We start from the raw sequence: 21,480 nt of genomic DNA, 5'->3' as shown, positions 1-21,480 counted from the left end.
ATGAAGAGAATACTTGGGAAATGAGAGAGAGTGTAGAATCCGGCTTGGTTCCTGCCCTGAAGAGCTTCCTAGTTCTGTGTTTGTACAATGCCTAGTACAGTGGGAGCCTTGGTTCCTGTCACGTCCCTTAGGCACAAGCATATTACAAATAATAATCCAAATGAAATCTCTATAAAGCTTCTTTAGCTTTAAACTTGCTTGTGGTGCTAGGTTTCTACATCCCTTTTGAAGTGTTGGTTTCTCGCTGTTCTTAAACTTAGATGACGGTAGACTTGCATCTCCTGCAGAGAGTGGCCAGGGCGAGCAGCAGGCACTGAGTGGGACTTGGTCCAGTCCTCAGCATACCTCCAGGGCACAGTCTCTGAGGTCCCCGGTTCCGTACAAAAAGCAGCTTACTGGGGAGTTACAACGCAGAGCTTCTGCAACTTTAGGTAACGTGTGCCTTATTTTAATATTGTTTGCTGTATTTTACATGGGTGCTGGCTAATCCTGGGAGGGAGGTACTACTCTCACCTTTCAGATGGGGAAACTAAGGTAAAGTGTTTCAATGACTTTCCCAAGGCAAGAACAGGGATTAAAACTTGGGAAATTCCTGGCTCTGTTTGCCAGTTAGACTTTACATAACCTTCTGTTTAAGCTGCAACTTCTCCTCATGAGCATGTCTGCTCTTCTATCAAGACACTGTAGTAACTTGACCAGCACAGCTTTTTATAATCACTCTTGACAAAATGTTATCTTTATCTTGCTCAAGTAAGGCTAGCAGAAACTCCTAGGTCAAAAATGTTGTCTCTATGTGGCCTGGATTGCATTTTTGGATAAAAGTTTAAGTGCCTAATTATTCTGCTGAAATCTAAGAATACAGAACTGACACCTCAAAATGAATTGTAGGGCTCAGTCCTAACAAGACAAAACACGGTCCCTCTGGTTTAAGACTACCTGTAACATTCACTCGTTGCTCCTTTGAGGAGGAGATGCAAAGAGCACTTGCAGAAAATGCTTTAAGTACCTGATTTAGTGATGCTACTCATACACTATACTAAATCGCTTCTAGCCAGCTATCTGGAATGAGTTTAATGCTGCTGGAATCTGCCACTGTGTAACTGCTAAGCCAATACCTTGATGGCAGCCCTCCAAAGAACAGAGGTGCTGCAGCAAGCGGTGTTGGTGATTCATAGACTTTAAGGTCAGAAGGGACCATTATGATCATCTAGTCTGACCTCCTGCCCAATGCACTCCACAGAATCTTACCCACTCACCCCTGTAACAAACCCCTAACCTATGTCTGAGTTATTGAAGTCCTCAAATTGTGATTTGAAGACCTCAAGCTGCAGAGAATCCTCCAGCAAGTGACCCGTGCACCATGCTGTAGAGGAAGGCAAAAAACCTCCAGGGCCTCTGCCAATCTGCCCTGGAGGAAAATTCCTTCCCGACTCCAAATATGGCGATCAGCTAAACCCTGAGCATGTGGGCAAGACTCACCAGCCAGCACCTAGGAAAGAGTTCTCTGTAGTAACTCAGATCCCACCCCATCTAACATTCCATCACAGACCACTGGGCATACTTACCTGCTGATAATCAAAGATCAGTTGCCAAAATTAGGCTATCTCATCATACCATCCCCTCCATAAACTTATTAAGCTTAGTCTTAAAGCCAGATCTGTCTTTTGTCATGATTGTCAAGCCTTCTGGTTCCTACTAAAGTAACGCCTCAGCATAGAGCTAGAGTACTGTACTGTCAGGAATGCTGTCTCACATGGGACATCGAACCAGGTCTTGACAGCTTGTGGCTATTAAGATTCCCTGGCACTCTCCAGAAGAGTAGAGGTGTCTAATTCTGACACAATTCCAATGTTGGTAGCCACTGTTTTAAATAGCTTAGTCCTTCATGATGTTCCAGTTGGATATATTCATTGTCATTCTCTTTGCTTTGTTGTAGTATTGCCTGTGCCATTTAACTGCTCTTACGTTTTGGGGTAGATGGAGTAATTGCTATTTTTTAGACAACTTTAGATACTCTCAGGCATCCAACCTATCCAATAGGCTAAACTGTGTGTGTGTGTGTGTGTGTGTGTGTGTGTGTAAGGAGGAGGAGGAAGCCTTGGGTTTTGGCTTCTGCTGGAAGTAAGCTGCCACAAAAGAGATTCTTAGTCTCATTGAGGTTGACTTATGACAGTACTGCATTACTCCAGTTTAATTCTGGGTAACTCAATGCATTTCAATGGATTTACACTGGAACAAGACTAGAGTAACAGAGATGTGAATCAGGCCCACTATATCTAAGTGCGAATCTGCACAAGCACTTTCTGCATGGCAAGCTGAGATGTAAATTTTGCCTTGCACTAGCCTGTGGCGCACTAACTGCGTGTATGTGTGTGTTTGGACACTGCTGATGTGCCCTAAAAGTTCCCTGAGGTGCACTTATGTCGCTCTTATCTGCAGGGTCCACACAGTTAGTGTGTGGCATGCTGTAGTCTTACACTTACCGCATGACAAGCTAGTATGTCTGCATAGACAGGCTGAACTTCACACTTCTTTCCAGTGACTTGCTGGTTGCCTCTGGAAAGAAGTACATATTCAAATTTTGTTTATAATGCCATCATATATTCCTATAAATGGCCTGATATCTTGTTGCATATCTCACAAGTCTGGTAAAACATAGCTACAGTGACAAAACATTATGCAATAAGGGTGTAAATGATGAGGAGTTTCTCTTTGAAAGGATGTTGTCAAGTCTCTCCTGCTTTCCCATATTGTTCTAAAAAAACCAACCCTTCAAGTCTCTTCCCCCTCCTCGGAATCAATGTCTTCCTTACCACGTGTTCTTTATGCCTTTCTTAAGGTGCCTACAGTAACATGTTTAGGGTGTCTTGTAGTCAGGTTTACGCCTGTCTCTGGAACTTATGGCAGGGCTCCTGAAACACTGAGTAGACTCCCCCTTCTTTTGTTTACAAATGTAAATAAAGTTCTTGGGCAGATGTACAAAGATATGTAGAGGGATGAAAGATGCTGACAGGTGCCTGGTGGGATTTACAAAATCATGTAAATTGCCAAATTGTCATTAATGTCAATGGGAATTAGATGCCTAACTTGTTTATATGCTCTTCAAATCCAACAAGACACCTTTTAGCATTTTTAGTCCCCTAAATGCTTCTGTGAATCTGGCCCTTCACCTTTAAGTGTTAAATTATCTTTACATTACAACAGGTATTAGGATGAAGTAGCCGATTTAATCTCTTCACAGACAATTAAAGCCTGACGTAAATAAGCAGGTAAACTGAGGTGCAAGGAGGCTAAATGACTTCCGAAGCCCTTACTGAGCTGATGAAAGAGGTAGAAATAGAACCTGTAAGTCCCCAGTTGAACCCTCTGTCTGTGCAATTGATAGTCACATAACTCTGGGGATAGGATTGCTTAGCTAACTACTGTTTTAAATCCAGAGAAGGAGCAGAAATGACTGTCTTTAAAATCTTTTTAGCAACAAAATGGTAAATTGAAAGCAAAGCTCACACTTGGAATCTGGACTGTTTTCTACTTCTAGTTATATAGTAATAAAGGTAAATTTGCCCCAAAATATTAATTACATTTTTACTTAATTCCTATTACATAAATGGAATTGAGAAGAGACAGTTGGATGCCAGGCTTTCTGAAGATACGTTTGCTGGGCATAGCACAAAAGGATCACCTGTGAGATTCTGGGCCTGATTCTATTGTCTTGCCCTTCATGTAACCATTGCACAAATGTAAATGATTGCACAAGATGAGGGAAAGGGGCATTAGTATCGCTCATATAGAAGCAATGGACTCAAACTGCTTTTGTTGGAGTTAGAATGTACATCTGTGTGCCAAGTCCCATGGTCCAAATTGCACCAAGGCAGCACGACTCGACTAATGTCATGAGTCTACTATCTACTTTGTGTAGATCTTCATAAGCTGTCCAGTTGATGTAGCAGCATTTGATATTAATAGCATTTCTAGCTCGTTACTCCAACATGCTCAGTAATGCTATTCGTGTTAGATGCTGTAACAGAGCAAGCAGGTAATGGGGAGTGGCAAGGGCATGAACATGGAGGAACTAACTGAAAACCATAGAGAGACTAGAAAAGACTGCATCCAACTACATTCTGTTCATGTTGTGCACGATGCACTCAGTTCTGTAAAGCCAGTCGCAGGAGAGACTCATGCAGGGGAAGTGAGCATTGACTGATATTAAAATTGGGTCAATGTCTCAAATTACTTAACACTGTGTTTCCACTATTGGTGGTACACACACATGAATGAGCCTGGTATGTGTCCCCATTTATCCTTTTGATCCGTTAGTTTTTAAATCTAACTTTTATTCTAACTAGTACATGGTTAGCTATGTAGATAGAAATTTTCACTAACCTTCTTGTCCTGTCTTGCAGCACGCTTACCTAATTTTAAACATTCTTATTTCCTGAAGCCATTTGTTTAAAAAGAGCTTTGACTGGTACTTGCAGACCAAATGGTATAATAGGTTAGTTCACGTGGAAGTTTTGATACTTCTGATAGCAGAGATAATTTAAGTAACACTTATGTCACAAGAACACATGCCCATCTGGAAGTTGAAGCATTTACTTTCCAGGCTGTCCCGCTGAATACTGGGAATACTCTGCTGGAGACAGGAAAGAGATCTTAAGATTTAAAGTAGTAAAGATATTTATGCTCATTTGAAATCCTACATTCACTTAAATCTTCTTAAAATATCAGACTCCAACACTATTGACATACTCCAAAATGACACTCAGTTTGGCCTTTAAATTCCAGGTGGTTAAAGGTATAATAAGATCTAAACACTTGGAATCTTTTTCTAAAAACATTTTGTTCTTGTGGCAGGTCTGTAGTGGCTTTGTGGACAAATATCTAAATGTTTTCTTGCATCTGGGCTGATAAACACATTTTCTAGGAATGAGGCCATTCAGTAGACTCCTAGTAGATATTTTTAGTTTAACTATGGTGCTTTAAAGACAAAATTTCTTCTATCACACCCCAAAAGTCAAACCTAATTGTTACTGCACAGCAACAGTTAACTAACACGCTCTTGCCAGTGCTTTCAGCGTTCCTGCTGACATCAGTGATATATAAAGCAGTAAACAAAAAGCAGCCATGTCTATTTTCTCTGTACCAGAGGGAACAAAATAAAATGCTTGTCAGATGGAGAGCGAGGAAGCTGGTAAGAAACCTTTACGCTGTTTTGAAAAGCAAACAGACAATGTAGAGAAGTAACTCCTCTCTTTCAAAACTTTTCTGTGGAATATTAGGCAGGAAAAAAATGCATTATGTAATACCAAGGTGGATCATGTTGTAAAGGTTTTGAAGAGACTGACTCTTTATTACACGTCGATGATTTAATTTCATGTTTGTAACCAATTAGTAGGTGAAACTAATTTCAGCAAACAGAATAATGTTGTGGAAAAGTGGCTTAAACTTAACTATAAACATGACTATTATAAGCTGGTGAAGTGAAACCAGTGGATGCACTTTTTTGTATCCTTAATGAATCTGATGGTTTCAATGGAGACTCTCAGCTGTGTCCTGGGATTTGCATGAATAGTTACTGCTGTTTGAAATAGTCTTGAATTAAGTCTTTATGTACAGTACAGGACTGAATTCAAGTTCTCTACTGCAATCTGGTGATTATTAGTGCTTTTAATGAGACTTCCATTGTGTAAGAATTTGCATTTCTCTTTTTAGAAAATACTGAATGAGAACTACTGCTTGTTTTGAGCAGTGATGCCTATTTAAGTTCTTAGCGTCTATGGTATTATACTAGAGGGACCAGATAGGTGGCTACAGAAAAATTCAAGCTACTTTGAATGCAGATTGCTACCGACTATCTGACACAAGGCAGCTCTTCTTAAAAAAAACAAAAAAAAGTAATAATGCAAATTCTAACTTCCTAAACTACATACCCGTTGAACTCTTCTTTTTTTCAATGGCATGTTGCGTTATATGACACACACATTTCTATAGTGCCTTTGATGGTGACGATAAATTTCTCTCCCTTTCAGACACACGAAGGAAAGTGGAACCTTCTCTCAGTGGCCATGATCCTCGGACAGCTGTTCAGCTTAGAAGTCTCAGCACAGTCTTAAAACGTCTCAAAGAAATCATGGAAGGGAAAAGCCAGGTACTACATCAAGGGTTTTAAGTGAGTTAGGTCAGTCAAAGCATATAGAAATTAAAATGTTAAAGGGTTCTGTGTTGCTGTGTTCCATGTATTGCAAATGGAAAAGAGCATAACCTTATGAAGTTCTTTTGGTGTTTTTTACTAGCATTCAGTAGAACAGAGTATGAGTAAACTTGCTATATTTGAGTGGGGAATGGGGAGAATTTCAAACTGGTGAAGTCAACTTTTGATATAAATTGCTTGCCATTGTTTGTATTTCCTATTGAATTACTTACTAGATTAGAGTTTCCAGAACTTTCAGAGCAGGATGACCTCATTCCTCCCTTACTACAATATTTCATGATGTTGCTCGTCAAGATCTAACCATGAGCACATGAAATCTTGTAATTGTAGCAATAGCAGCTAATTCTGAAGGTCTGGAAATTTAACTTTAGTTTTAAACGAAGTACAGCATTTTAAATACAATCACAGCAAACTGAGTGTAACAGGCTGGGAATATTTGCCTGAAACACTCCAGCATATTAGCAGGTGTTGATCCTGCTGGGAAAAAGTTAAGTGGGTTCTGCTGACTTAGCTCCACCTCCCTTCATATCCCAGTGGGGTTAGCGATCTGGAGAAAATCTGTTGTGAACAGAGCAGACCTAACATGAATAGCCAAGCCTGGGGACAAGGTATGAGCAGGCAGTTGTGTATCTTCATTAACAATAAAACTGGGAAGGGGTTGAAACTAGGTGGTTTTTAGTATGTAAGCTGTGTTAGAGCAGATCGGATGCAATCCTTTTGCTGACAAAAGATATTCCATGTGACGATTAACTGGGGAAGTGCAGGCTGAAGTCCTTCGCTTCAACCGACAATTGCGATACTTTGTTTTTGTTTCCTCACCATCATGCAGTAGTTACCTGATTCAGCAAATGTACAGGGGATAAAACTGGAATGGGAATTTTCAAGGTCTTTGCAGAGACAGGAGCTCAGCAGATTTTGGCTGGCTAGAGGTTCTGTGGCAGGGTCTTGTCACAGAGACTTTGCAGTGGCTCTGTCAGCACCTTGAATGGAGAAGTTGTTGGATCTACATTTTATCCCTCTGTTATCAGGAAAGAAGGCCTGCAGCTGGGTCTGAAGTTCCTGATGCTGACTTAGGAGTTCCTGATCAGCTCCTTAGTTCCTTTGAAGTCTGAAACAAAAATAAAAGGATCAGAGTAATTTCCTCTTGGGTAGACCAGTTTTCAAACTGCTGAAGAATGCTTTTACCCTGTTATGAAAGCTCTGGCCAGGGTGGAATGCACATGGACAGGAAAATTGAGCTCTTTTTTAAGTGATCCAAATATATCTATTTGGTAGACGGAAGCATGCCACCCAGGATGAATTACTGGAGACATCAGCAAGGAGAAGTTGATTATCATTTGGGGAGACCTATGCTGTTCTTAATCAGAAGAGATGAACTGTTGCATTGGCACAAGAGTCTCTGCTTCAGTGAAGAAAAGGGTTTGGGCTCCCCTTCGCTAACATGTTGTTACAGAGTAGTACATAAAGTCAAGAATCCACTGTTAATAACTCCGCAAAGTTCAAAGCCAGCAGCTTCAGAAGGACCTGATACAGCTTTTCAGGCATTTCCCAAACTCTTGGAAGATGAGATCATCACAGTCAATCTCTTGCTGCTATGATCCAATGAAGCCACGAGATGTTTTATGTGATCCTTGCAGATCCTTGTGTGCAGGCTGCAATTACATGTAATCACCATGGCAACATCTGAACAAACTGCAATAATATTCTCTCTGAATGTGGAGATCTTGAGCTGCTGTGTGAAATGACTCAAACAAGCATTCTCTTATTGTGGGTCCTGGTACAACTCTACTATAGAGCACATTGTCTTTGTCTGAAACACACATCAGATGCTAAAAGACCTTGCACTGGAGCATGCAGCACCAGAGACACTGACTCAGTCAGCTGCTTTTTGGGCACCCTCTGCTGTGTTGCAAATATTTTGCAAAGCAGTCTCGTTTGACAAAGACACTTCAGTTTGGTAACCGCTTCAGGTCCTGTACATTTTGAAACAAACGTTCTGTACAGGACATAAGTGTCTCTAGTGGTGTGATAGAGATCCTGCAGGCCAAAGGGCATTTGTGTTAACATTTCTAGAGCTGTTTGTTTGTTGTTTTAATTTTTAAATCAAATCTTGATGTTTAAACTCTTCCCCCCAAGGTCTTTTGGGGTAATATCAGTTGCTGATCAGAAATGATGCACTATTTAGCAGACAAACATTGAAGATTGCATGTATTGAGCAGCCACTTCAGAACATATTGTTTCAGATGAGTCAGTGACAAAAGCATGCTGTATATTAGGTGTCATATTTCTGTATTAACTCATTCTGGTTTGTCCTTGGAACAACTTGCCACTGTCATTTCACAAAAAATTCAGTTTTGCCAAATCGCCCTCAGCCAGAACTGAACTCTTGCAGTGATCATTATACTCAGTGGGGGTCATTGTAATAGACAAACCAAATTACTGTTTAATGTCCCCCTATATTGTCTGTCTAACATGTTGAGCAGGGGAAGGAAAATCAATTTTTCATGTGCTCGTTGAAGTCTTACCTACAGATTGCAAGCTTTTGATTGTTGAAACCATTTTCTTAATAGACCAGCCAGATTGAGAATTTGATCAGGATAATTCAGTTTAGTTCTGTGGCTAAGAACCCGATCAATCGTTTTATTTATGACCTTGTGACTCTTTACAGTGCTGCATCAAATCTATGAACTGTCCTAATTTTATAAATATGCCCAGCTTCACTTTTTTTCACTCACTGCTTGTGTAGCAGCCAGGAGCATAGAATACTGTCTCATTTCTCTAATATGACTTACTTTGTAGGATAGTGATTTAAAGCAGTACTGGATGCCAGACAGCCAGTGTAAAGAATGTTATGACTGTAGTGAGAAATTCACCACCTTCCGGCGCAGACACCACTGTCGGCTGTGTGGGCAGATCTTCTGTAGCCGATGCTGCAACCAGGAAATCCCTGGAAAATTTATGGGTTACACAGGTATGCTCTTTTATTTGTTCCTGGTGCATTTATGTATTAAAAATTGATTGTTTTTCAGATATCTAATGCACTCAGAATACTGATCGCTAAAGAATAAAGAGGTCCAATTTTAACAATTAATCTAAAAAGCCACTCTAACAAGGTAAAGGCAAATTAAAAACCCAGAATGCAATAATACGTTTATGTGCACACACTCATGTATAACAAAATATAAAGCAGTGGTTAAAATTTTCCAGAGTACGTCAGTGACTTGGGAGCCCAAATCGTTCTGATTTCCAATGAGCCTAGGGCTTATAAATCACTGAGGTGCTTTGGAAAACTTTATTAGATAAGAAAAAGGTGAATCATCTTAAAAGGATGAAGAAAGAAAGATGGCCAGTATCTAACAGACATGTCAAACATGACAAAGTATGTTCACAAATAAAACTTGATTTCTTAAAATGGCTGAATATGCTTTCACTCAATTCCACAAATTCAGTTTACTTACAAAATTGTCAATATTAAACTCTGAAGTTTAGAAACATTTGAGAAACAGCTTGTTCCCAACTAGTTTGTAATCCGTCACTTGCTACTACCACGCCATAATTTTGGTAGCATGTAAGCTTTTTTGGGTTGGTAGCCAGATCTACATGAAACAGACCTACATGCTTAACTTTTGAACTTGGAGAATTTCCTTGTGTGGTTAGGATTATTATTATTATTATTATTTATTTTATTTTTGCTTTTCTTCAAATGAGCCTCAAACTCAAGTTAGTGCACGAGTCCTGAAACAGGGAACCCCTGCTTTGACAGATTTCATGAGACTCTCCCAAGTAGGGCACTTCTCCTGTACACTGGCTTACACTCCTCTTGCTTCCTTTTTCTGCAGGGGATCTCCGAGCTTGCACTTACTGCCGCAAAATAGCTTTAAGCTACGCACACTCCACAGACAGTAACTCCATTGGGGAAGACTTAAATGCGCTCTCTGATTCTACCTGTTGTGTATCTGTACTGGAACCTGGGGAGCCACGCACACCTGTTGGGAGTAGAAAAGCTAGCCGAAATATCTTTTTGGAGGAGGATCTTACTTGGCAAAGGTATGAAATGGTTTCATATTACTTTGGTTAGGGGGTCAGAATCTCAGCCACGGCTACCAGATTGTCATCTGTTTTTAGGCGAAGAAGTTGGACCACTACAAGATATTACCTCACCTATGTAGGCTCAGGTTGTTAGTTTGCCTCTGATAATTTAGGCTTATCTTGTATAAAAGACCTGAACCCTGCACTTGGTTCTAACTTTCTCCTTCAATGGAGAGAAGAGATGGGCAATTCCCAGAGGAATTACTGGCCACATTCTTAGTGAGGCTGTTGCCATTTGGAATAATAAACCCTTTAAAACCAGACTGGAGCTGGAAGCTGGTAGTGTGAATAGGAGCATTCACTGTAACAGTGTGTAGGCTTGTGGCTTCATAGAGATGGAAGGTATCTGTTTTTGTTCTGCCCCTGGTGAGTCAGGCTTCAGTTCAATAAAGTATTAGCTTGCTGACTGTCAGAATTAGGAATGGTAGACTCCAAAAATGCTCTCTGGGCTGATACTGATGAAATTAGCAGACAGTAACTATCTGCAGAAAGAGTCAAATGCCTGGTATGAGGCTGCAGGGACAACTTGAGGGGTTCTTTTATCTCTGTCATAAGAGCCAAAGCTCTCCCTAGTGGTCTTAGATAGAAAATTACTAAGAGGAAAGGAAAGAGAAACAGTCTTGTCTTGGACAGCATTTAAGCCACAACATGATGTTTACTCTCACTGATCTCGATTAGTGTGAGAAGAACCCAAATATGTTCCAGGACTGCAGGGTCAGGATAAAACTGGAGTGTTCTGGTTACAAAGCAAGCATGATTATATTAAAAGAAGAGGACTATAAGTGGCAGTGTGTAACTTCTCTAGGGGCAAGAGTTGGATTTTTTACTATGTATGCTAGTGGTTAATGCTCTACTGGCAATAAAAGAGAGCTCAGAAAATAACTGTCTTCAGAGAATCCTGATTTCCACTTCAACTTCCCTTCAGTGCGTGCTAACAGCTAGAATGAAGGTACTGTGTATAAGCTGTCTTAAGGTCTAAATAAAGATCTAGTGGCAGAGAGATTCAAGGTGAATGATTCTGTGTCTTGGATCATTTCTTAAATGGTAAGACAGTTTATAAACTAATACTCGATGCAGGCAGTTTGCTAACCATCTCTAACCTTGAATCTGGGAACACTAACTAAATTCCTTTACTAAGTACATACAGTGTAGGTCTCAGCATTTTATTAAAAACAAACTAGTATTTTTAAAGTGTCTGATAGAAGTGCTGTCCAAGGAATCTGAACTGTAGAACAGCGAGTTCTGTGGCATGCTCACGAAGGCATCTGTTGCTTTTCAGGTATATGAGAATGCTGCAAAATATTGTAAATCATGAGACCTTCTGATCTGCCTTTATAGCTTTTTTCCACTCCCATGCTGTCTTTAGCATGGGAGTGCAACAATTCTCAAGTAGGATAATGGTGTGTGGAAAGCATTTGCATCTTTATTCTTGGCAGTCTTAATACAGCCTTGGAGGAAAAGTTCTTCTGAGTCTTGAAAGACTGGTATCTCTGGAGATGTCATAATTATCAGTGTTGTAGGGAAACTGGCTAAATGAGCATGATGTAATGGTTTTTGGAAGAAGCTGGCTTGTTTTTGTTTCTCCTCCTCCCACCAGATTAGGCTTAAAATTCATTAGTAGGGAAGTACATGCTGAAAGTCTTAAGTGAGCTGAACAGTATTGCAATAGAGACTTGGCAAACTAAACTCAGCTTTTCAATTAAAGCAGAACTTAATTCATGTTTGTAAGTCATGAGATACTTCATGCTAGGTGTAGGCTGTTTAAAAAGAATATTGAGAAGAAGCTGCAGCTCAGTCTTCCCAGGGTAACAAGAACTCAAGTCTACTGAATTTGAGGAGAAATGTGTCTTCTCTCCAAACTATATAAACTCTTTCGAGCAGCCAGAAAAACCTTTATGGGGCAGGGCTGCAATATTTATTCAGAGCACCCAAGAGCATGCTAAGGTGCTGAATGGAAAAAGATGCTGCCCTTGTGCTGAACAGCTGCTAATTGAAGTAGTAGAGCAAGACGGATAAAGGCAAGGAAAGAAGGATAAAGGTTCTATGAATAAGAGAGGGAAACTGAGGCTTGTGCATGTGTTATGGTGGTAGCTGTGTTCTCTGTCAGTAGCTCCGTGGACGGGCTTTAGATATTTAAGGTAATTAAGTATCAGAGGGGTAGCCGTGTTAGTCTGGATCTGTAAAAGCAGCAAAGAATCCTGTGGCACCTCACCCACGAAAGCTCATGCTCCAAAACATCTGTTTGTCTATAAGGTGCCACAGGATTCTTTGCTGCTTTTAAGGTAATTCATTTCTTTGGGGAGTGGGGGAATGTTGTGAAGGAGGAAGGGCAAGGAGTATCAGGCACTAGTACTACCAAGTGGGAGGGAGGCGAATTAAAGAGAGGCAGGGTAGTGGGGGCGAGGATGAGGATGAAGAGTAAGTGAGGATTTGAGCATTTTGAAAGACACTGGCAGTGGAGTCTAAAATGAGAGCACCATACCAGTCTTTTGTACAGCTGTCTTTGGGCTGATGTTATGAAGGATCTTTCCCCTGTGCTCTGGCTGCTTTTTAACTTGTCAAGTGTGCAAATCATGTTATCCCAAATAGTGTTGGTTTTACTGGGACTGTTTTTAGTGCTTCTTTGTGATGGTGGTTGTCTTAACAGAGCTCTATTCTTTGCAGTCTGATTCACCCAGATTCTTCAACTACCACGCTGTCAACACGCCTTGTGTCTGTACAGGAGGATCCAGGGAAGTCTCCTGCTCGAAATAGGTAAATTACGGGGTGGTGTGTGTGTGTGTGTGTGTGTGTGTGTGTGTGTGTGTGTGTGTGTGTGAGAAAAGATCTCTCTTCCTAACCACAATACCATGCATCATGACTATGAAATAAATATGATTTGGTAAAATCTTCTCTTGATCAGTTCCGAACTTGTGTCCTGAGGTAATGAGAGGACCACTGTGCTATTAAAGGTATAGTCTGTTGGTTGAGATGTGAGGTTAAAATCCTGTTCTCTTATGGTCATTGAAGAACCCAGATGTCTTTGCTTTCAGTAATTATACAATGCCAAATGTATTTAAGTATTCTAATGCACAGCTAAACATGCTTCCAGCCCTGAGGAGCTTGCAGGCTACATGTGACTAAACGAGCAAGACTAATAATAGGGTTGGGGAGAAAAAGGACCAGGAATACAGTAAGATTGGACTGTTACTCTAGTTCAGTAGTGTGGCTGTTTTGATGGTACCATGAAAACTGGATTGGCTGCTCCATTGGAACAGAATGAAAAGAGAGCATGGAAGCAGGTTAGTGAGAGACAAGAAGAGGGGCTGGGGAGGAGACTGTGGTTATGTCCTAAAGGCCATGATTGGGAAGAGGTGAGAGGAAATTGAAAGCTTTTGAGAGCAAGAGAAATGGTATAAGTAGAAAGGTGGAAAAATTAGCACTTATGTGGGGAGGTTGAGAGGGAACAGGAGGAAGAATTATGGTAACAAGGGCAAGAGATGCTGTACTGAATTGATTGGTTCACTTCGCCTGTGTCACTAGGCTGCTAAAACCAAGGCTGTCAGTTCAGTTCGGTTAGTAGCATCTAGATGCATGTCCCCTTTATTCATTAGCACATCTTGTAAGAGAAACCATGTTAGCCCTGTTGTCCTGGCTGAATTCCATTTGGGTCACTAACTTCTGCATTGAGTTCCCCTGGCAGATTCAATTGGAGAAATCTCTCCTGACCTCAACAGCTGTGTTCATTCTGTGTGTGCTTTTGGAACTCTGTAAGCAAATTCTGTTCAGGTTGTTTTTGAGTGAACTGAGCATAGACTATTCCCTGGATTTCAGTTTGCTTGTTTGAGGTGTTGGCACATGCAGCAAATCTGTAGGAATTTTTTTCTTACATCTGCTGCTGGCTGAACTGGTTCCTTTTCTCACTTCACTATTCCCACACCTAATCTTGTATAAGAATAGTTAAACTTCCAGGTGCCAACGTAGATTTTAATAAATGTAAAAACTTAATAATCAGCTGCATTTTTTTCCCCTGAAGTTTTTGTCTAGATGAGCTTTCTGATGGGGAATCCCTTGCTAGAATTTAGTAGTTTTTTGATACTGTAAGTTTGGTGCTACATAATAACTGGTTCCTACCCGAAGAGCTTCCAGCTGTAACTGCCAGATCTAGGACACAAACGCAAGGAGAGAACTTGATAGCTAGGAAAAGATAAGGCGAGTCTTAATATTGTTAAAGAAGTTTCGGAGAGTTGGTATTGTCCTCTAGAAAGATCACTAGGTGTCACCAATGTACTCAGTATTACACATGCAGAGCGTAGTCTCTATTAGCTCTTCAAGGATATCTAAGGAGACACGGGCAGAACAAGTTAAAATAACAGAGGTGGGCAGGGGGAAATGGAGGGCCTGCCTGGTTTATAAGGAGATTATGTTTCTGCTTTAGTAGCTCGTCTCGGTAGTTCAGTTCTTCCTCTTTTGAGCTCCACTGAGCCTTCAAAACAAAGGAACAGTGGAGGGAAGTGGGGTTGAGGAGCTCACTATAGGTTTCTCACCCTCCTTCCATCTTTATCACCTTTAAGTTTTGTTAGTACCAACAATCTATGAATGATCGGCAAACGGAGCAGGAAGTCCAGAGTTCAAACTCAATGCTGAATGACTGTAAGAACATGGAGAAGCTAGGGCCATAGAGCTACTCTCCTCTACTCCCAGCTTCCTGCTGGAGAAGGTGTCACTATTCCCAGAAGGCTCGGACTGGCTGGCTACTTATGTGGAGTAGGAGTGTCCTGAGCAATGCCTGGCTGTCCCACTTTGCAGCTGTTCAGTCTAACAGTTATTAGTAACTTTTTTGGAATGGCTCTCCGACCTTAGTATCTGTCCTTAAATGTTCACTTAGGGAACATTTACAGAGTGATGATGCAAAGCCACCCTGTCTCTGAATCTTGAGAATTTTGGCAAAGTCAGTGTCCCAGCCAATGAGACTCTCTTGGCATCTGTAGCTTGGAGTATCTGTAGCTTTGGGTCATGCAACAGAAGCTGAATGCTTTCTTTTGGCACACTATGAATTCTTATAGTGCTTAGCTTTTAACGTGTTAAAAGCACTGTGTGGGCATCTCCAGCTAAACAAACAAACTTCGTCATTCCTTTAAGAAGGCTATTCTGTCACTGCTGCAGGAAGTAAAGGGACTAAAAATCCCAGATGACAAAATTGGCAGTAACTATCCGGGAGATAAAGTGCAGCAAAACTAGTATTGGGATGGGTATTGGAGGGGACTTGCTCTTACTGGATATCATTAGAACTCCAGCGTACAGCAAACTAAGTGAAATAGGTATGGAATTAATTTTTTAAGTGTTGGGGAGGGCATGTTGTGGGAAGCTTTTGGGACTGATCTTGGATGGCTGGTTAACTGTTTTATGTGCACTAAAAGCCCTGTGAAGTTACATGTCAGTACTGAACCTAACATCTCTGAATAAATGTTACAGGCCACTTCTTATAATGGACATTTAAATCTTTGAGGACAATGGTTCATTCAGTGGGTTTGATAGCAAACCCCCTACCCCAACAAACTGCTCGTCGTCCCCTCCCCCAATATATATTTTTTTCTGATCATACCAACTTGATCTCAGTCTTACACAAGACCTAGTCCTTTAATGGGAGGAATCAATGTGTAAGCGACAAGTAAAATATTTTTAAAGTGACTTAACAAAAAATTGGTGTACCTGGGGAATTCTGTGTGGTTCTATAGTCTTTGCCAAATCAACTTGTTAGAGATACTATTCAAAGATCTAGAAAAGCCATTTCTACACTCTTACCTTTCCAAAGGTATCCTAGTGCATGAGGGTTGACTGTCATGATACTCTTGCCAAGGCTTTCAAAAATAAGCACTAAATGGCGGGCACTTAGAGGCCTGATTATTTTTGTATTTCAGCTGTAAGAAGCACCGAGCAGCTTCCATTGAGTAGGTATGCAGCTGTATTCTGTTCAGAGTGAGGAAGTGTTCCTGGGTGGAAGTTGTATCCTAAATGCTTTGTCTTAGCGGAATAGTTGCGAAGAGCCAGTACTTCCTCCCTGTGGCTCTTGCTTGCTTATTTGCCTTGTTTAATGTTTTGCTGTTTCTCACTCTGTTCTGATGGTAGTCTATTTTGTACTGGAGGGAGGAGGGGTCTGTTCATGGGGCCGCCTCCCACCTTGGCAGTTTTTGATGTGAAGTGGCTCTAAAGAAAAAATACCCATATTCTGCTCTCTGTCATTCTTACCATATCTCATCCACCTCAGTCGGGGATGAACTGAGACCCCAAAGCAATGTACAGGCTTTGAGATTGCCACTTCAGACCCTCAGAGGAGATCTCATTTTTTTTGTGTTCTGTAGATCCAAACTATTTTCTAACAGTCAGAACTGATCAGAGTCTGGTATAAAATCCTTGTGTAGATATGCACCCTCTAACCCCTGGGTATTTTTATGACTTTGCTTAGAATATCTGTAAACTTTCCAGAGTTCATTAGTCACTCAGTCATTTCCCTAAAAAAAAATTAAATCATCTTTCAGAATACATGGCAGTAGGTCCTCAAAATGCCTGACATGTTAATCAAATACATATTCTCTCTGCAATGCACTGTGGCATTTTTAGTAGCAATGACAGCAAGTTAATAATCAGTGTGCGAGGCAAAGTAGTGCCATGCTCTGTTTTGGGGGATATTAAGGCTGCCTTTTGCACTTACCTCCTAATTCTCTATTGCATTGAACAGGCAAATGTAGCTAATTGCCATACCTGCTATTTGACTGCTAACTTGACTGAATTCCATTTCTAACTCCTTTGGCATATGGATGACCATTCTAACTAGCTATTTGATATAGATTTCTTTGCCAGTCAAGGTAAGATTAAAGTACTGAAAATAAGAGGGTCATACAAGAGACTATAAAGGATGTTCTTAGAGGACCCAAGTCTGCCACAGTTAGGATGCCCACAAATGGTCCTATTAAAAATCAGTTGTATTACTCTATGTAGTGAAGTAAATAGGGATACTGAGGCATAGAGGTTAAATGACTTGCTCAAGGTTACCCAACAGCCCAGTGGCAGAGCTGGGAACAGAACCCAGATCTCTCGAGTCCCAGTCCAGTATGCTATTTGCAAGGCTCTACTGCATCTATCATGTATTCAGAAAGAGCAGCCAGAAATCTCTCCATTCATCTTGCTACATGTACTTACAGATCCTTCAGCTAATACTTCAGAGAGCAGATGGTTCAGTGAGCTGTGGCAAATTGAGTAGTTATCTGTTGGGAGAGGATGAATAGGGCACTATTTACTCCAGCAGACTGAGAAGAAAGAGGTTTTGTTTTGTTGTTTGAAATACCTGGGAGGTACTTAAATACTATGCTTATAAGGAGGTAATGTATGTACCGAGTGCCTGTCTTTGAAAGACTTTTATCCTGTATGTTTAATATCAGAATTATTGAAAATGCTGATCTTCAAGAAAACTATATATACAAGGTAAAACTGCTTTGTGAATGTGACTTTAAAAAAAACCAAAACAACAAAAACCAAAGCACTAGTAACAAAACACAGGTTAGATATGTAGACTTTAAATGATAAAATTTAAGTGACGCTATAGGTTTTAGCCTGTAATTGAATTTTAATGCAAGAAATAGATCCCAGAAGGTAGAGAGAACTGCCATCTAAAATTCTTGTGTGGACAGAAGAATCTCTGGATATACCTGCACAGGATAAAAAACCTGCAGCTGACTCAGGCTGTGACTGCAGGGCTGAAAAATTGCCAGGTAGGGCGAAGGGTCCTAGGGCTTAGGCCCCACCAAAGCCCAAACATCTGCACAGCAGTTTTACAGCCCCCCAAGCCTGAGTCAGCCAATGCAAGCCAGTTGTGGCTATGCCATGGGGCTTTTATCCCCATGCAGATGTACCCTAAGTGACTTGAATCCTCATAAAACAAACACAAAATTACAGTCTAAACCACCAGGGTTTGAGCTTCTTACACATTCCTGTTCCTCCTCCTGGAAGAACGAAGCTTTAACTAGATCAAACCTATTTTGTTTGATCTGTCCTTTCTAGACCAATTCAGGTAAATACAGTCAGGCTTTGAATGTAATCAATGGTGACAAAGTTTTGATACTAATGTCCATTTAGCTAACTGGTCATGTTTGTGTGGTTTTATATATACCTAAATAAATAAAACAATTATGCCTTCTACAGCTAGATGGCATAGTTAAACTAGTTCTTGTAAAACTAGCTCTTGTAAAACAATTGACTAGTACTGGAAAACATTTCTGATATATGTGAAGTTTTTTAAAATTACATAACTTTCTGGACTGAACTAAATTATCAATCTTGAAATGCTGTTAACTTGTGTTACTAGGAACATAACATCTGCAGTAGTTGAAGGCTATTAGCAATGACAGCCATAGTTGCATGTCAGAGGTATGCTGTGACACATTGCTTATATTAGCCAGGAAAATGCCATTAATTGTCCTTAAATGTCAATTGTTGAAATACCAGCATGGCTTCTCTTGATCCTGACTCGCTCATTACTTAAATTGAGCCTATTAATGTAGACTTTTTTCCCCTTTATGTTTAAAACACTTCAACAGGCCAGTACTACTGATTGAAAGACTGCTGCTTTTTCATTCTATTGCTTTTTTTTAAATATGACTTCAGTGTCCACTTTCTTACAGTTTCACGTTCCATTAACTTCTGTAGTCTGCATTCCCTAGCTATCTAATAGTTATAGAGTAAGGCCAGAAGGGACTGTGAGATCATCTGTTCTGACCTCTGTCTCACAGGTCACCAACTGCACTGCACACCAAACCCAACAACTAAAATTAGACCAAGGTATTACAGCCTTCAGGAGACTAGACTATTGTGTGCCACAGGCAGAGAATAGGAGGCACTGCGATACACCAATACTAGAGGCCCCTGAAATGGCAGGGAATTGATTTAAATGAGATCATCCTGGTAAATGACTTGCACCCCATGCTGCAGAGAAGTTTCTGCCAATCTGACTTGAGCAAAAATTCCTCCCCGGCCCCATATATGACAATTAGTTGGAGCCTGAGCATGTGAGCAAGAACCAGCCAGCCAAGCACCTGAGAGGAAGCTTGGCTCAGAGCACTGGCCCACCTTATCCAGTTTACTATTTCCAGCTGTGGTATCTGATGTTTCAGATGGAGACCAAGAAACCCTAGAATACACTGGGGAGGGGGAAGGGAGCTAATTCCTTCCTGACCTCTGCAGGTGACCTGAAGCATGAGAGTTTGAGGATATCTAACGTGAACCAAATGGGACTCCTCAGAGCTGTGAAGCCCTGCCCCACACTGTCAGAAGCATCCCTACAAGTCCCACTTATAAAGTGGTCCAGCTTTCTTAAAATTAAGCTTGTTTCCAGCCTGAATTTGTTCACTATCTGTCCTATAATCCATAGTTTATTCCTGGAAAAAACTTAATGCACTAAAAGATGGCAATGCCTAAAAGAGGACAACTGCACAAGTTTCTCAGTTCTTACCCCTCCCAAAAAAACAAACCAAAACCCTGCCAGGAACCTGTTTCAAATCACTTCTTTAAAACTAGTCTATGTTGTGTATTGTCCCCATAGAGAACTTTCATTTCAAAATGCATTACTGTGAGGTGGATAGGGAAAAGAAGATAATATACTCTGGGTTACTCTAAGAGGCTTCCCAAAGCTGTGGGATGCTGGAGAAGAGGATCTGTTATGTAGTTACAAAAAGCAAATGTATCGCCATTTTGTAAAAAGAATGAGGAGTCCTTGTGGCACCTTAGAGACTAACAAATTTATTTGAGCATAAGCTTTCGTGGGCTAAAACTCACTTCATCAGATGCATACAGTGGAAAGTACAGTAGGAAGGGGTGTGAATGTGAAAAAATGTGTTGCCATGCCAACTCTAATGAGACTAATCAATTAAGTTGGGCTATTGTCAGCGAGAGAGAGAGAGAGAACTTTTGTAGTGATAATCAGGATGGCCCATTTCAAGCAGTTAAAGTGTGAGTAACAGTAGGGGAAAAATTAGCATGGGGAAATAGTTTTTACTTTGTGTAATGACTCATCCACTCCCAGTCTTCATTCAAGCCTAATTTAATGGTGTCTAGTTTGCAATTTAATTCCAGTTCTGCATTTTCTTGTTGGAGTCTGTTTTTGAAGTTTTTTGTTGAAGAATTGCGACTTTTAAATCTGTAATTGAGTGTCCAGGGAACTTGACGTGTTCTCCAACTGGTTTTTGAATGTTAGAATTCTAAACATCTGATTTGTGTCCATTTATTCCTTTGCATAGAGACTGTCCGGTTTGGCCAATGCTATTCACAGGAGCGTGGGACTTGACCCAGTGTTTGGAAACAGTTGGGTCCAAGGTTGATTTCTCTTCCTCCCCACTACCCCCCCCCCCCCCCCCCCCCCCCGTATTGTTATGGGGAGGAAAAAAACACTTGGCTCAAAGATTCCTTCTGATGTGAAGCTGTTCGATATGAACTATTTTTCTGGTAACTTATTTTATAATATAGAGATTCCATGGAATCTCTTTCCGCATAACATCATTGTAATGTTCGTTGTATTGCAGCCATCTTAATTTGGGAGAGGTGGGGAGTGACCCTTTAAGTGCTGGTTTGGAAAGCTAGTGTGTGCTAGCACATTGCTTAAAGATTCTTGAAGCATGTTGTAAGGTCACAGCCTGTTCTGACAAAGTTTTTGTTTATGAGGGGTTTGCAGACTATAAGCATTGTTTCTCTTTCTGTCTCCAGATCGGCCAGCATTACTAACCTGTCACTGGATCGGTCTGCTTCACCCATGGTGCCTGCATACGAGACATCCGTTAGTCCCCAGCCTAATCGCACGTATCTGAAAGCAGAGACCAATGAGGATGAGCGCAAAATTCTTCTGGTACAAACTAGATTTTTGTCGTCTTCCATTGTGATAGCGATGTGTTACGTTGTCTGTCTTTCTAATGCTTTCCTTGCGGTACATCTTGTGGATCTTTCTTTTTCTTTTATGATCCTTTAGTTTTTTTTTTCCTTATGGGTTAGCAAGTTCTAATTGTAAATAGCTGTTTCACTGTAAAATAGTTCTCTAGTCATTTGAATAAATTATAGAGACCACAGCTAATGTTAGAAGGTTTGAAATTTGTCCTTCTCCCCATCTGCTTTGCTTGCAGCGTTAATGTAACTTTTCTCATAGGAAGTAGTGCTAATGT

General features: G+C 40.7%; 1 protein-coding gene across 8 annotated transcripts in view; it reads left to right on the top strand.

Moving 5' to 3' along the window:
- Nucleotides 1-21,480, top strand: part of PIKFYVE (phosphoinositide kinase, FYVE-type zinc finger containing) — a 98,475-nt gene that overhangs the window by 5,877 nt on the left and 71,118 nt on the right. For 4 of the 8 annotated variants that reach the window (XM_050916075.1, XM_050916077.1, XM_050916074.1 and 1 more), the window contains exons 3-8: nucleotides 261-431; nucleotides 6,030-6,148; nucleotides 9,011-9,182; nucleotides 10,051-10,258; nucleotides 12,965-13,054; nucleotides 21,032-21,170. In XM_050916075.1, coding sequence (XP_050772032.1) covers nucleotides 261-431; nucleotides 6,030-6,148; nucleotides 9,011-9,182; nucleotides 10,051-10,258; nucleotides 12,965-13,054; nucleotides 21,032-21,170 — 899 coding nt within the window. Of the gene's footprint in view, nucleotides 1-260; nucleotides 432-5,130; nucleotides 5,192-6,029; nucleotides 6,179-8,125; nucleotides 8,182-9,010; nucleotides 9,183-10,050; nucleotides 10,259-12,964; nucleotides 13,055-21,031; nucleotides 21,171-21,480 lie in introns of those variants that run through there. The other 4 variants (XM_050916076.1, XM_050916078.1, XM_050916079.1 and 1 more) reach the window with 4 other exon arrangements.

Source organism: Gopherus flavomarginatus, chromosome 10 (genome assembly GCF_025201925.1).
Source record: "Gopherus flavomarginatus isolate rGopFla2 chromosome 10, rGopFla2.mat.asm, whole genome shotgun sequence".
Taxonomy (NCBI): Eukaryota; Metazoa; Chordata; order Testudines; family Testudinidae; genus Gopherus; species Gopherus flavomarginatus.
Note: the sequence above shows the minus strand (reverse complement) of the source record. Positions and strands in the feature narration are given on the sequence as shown.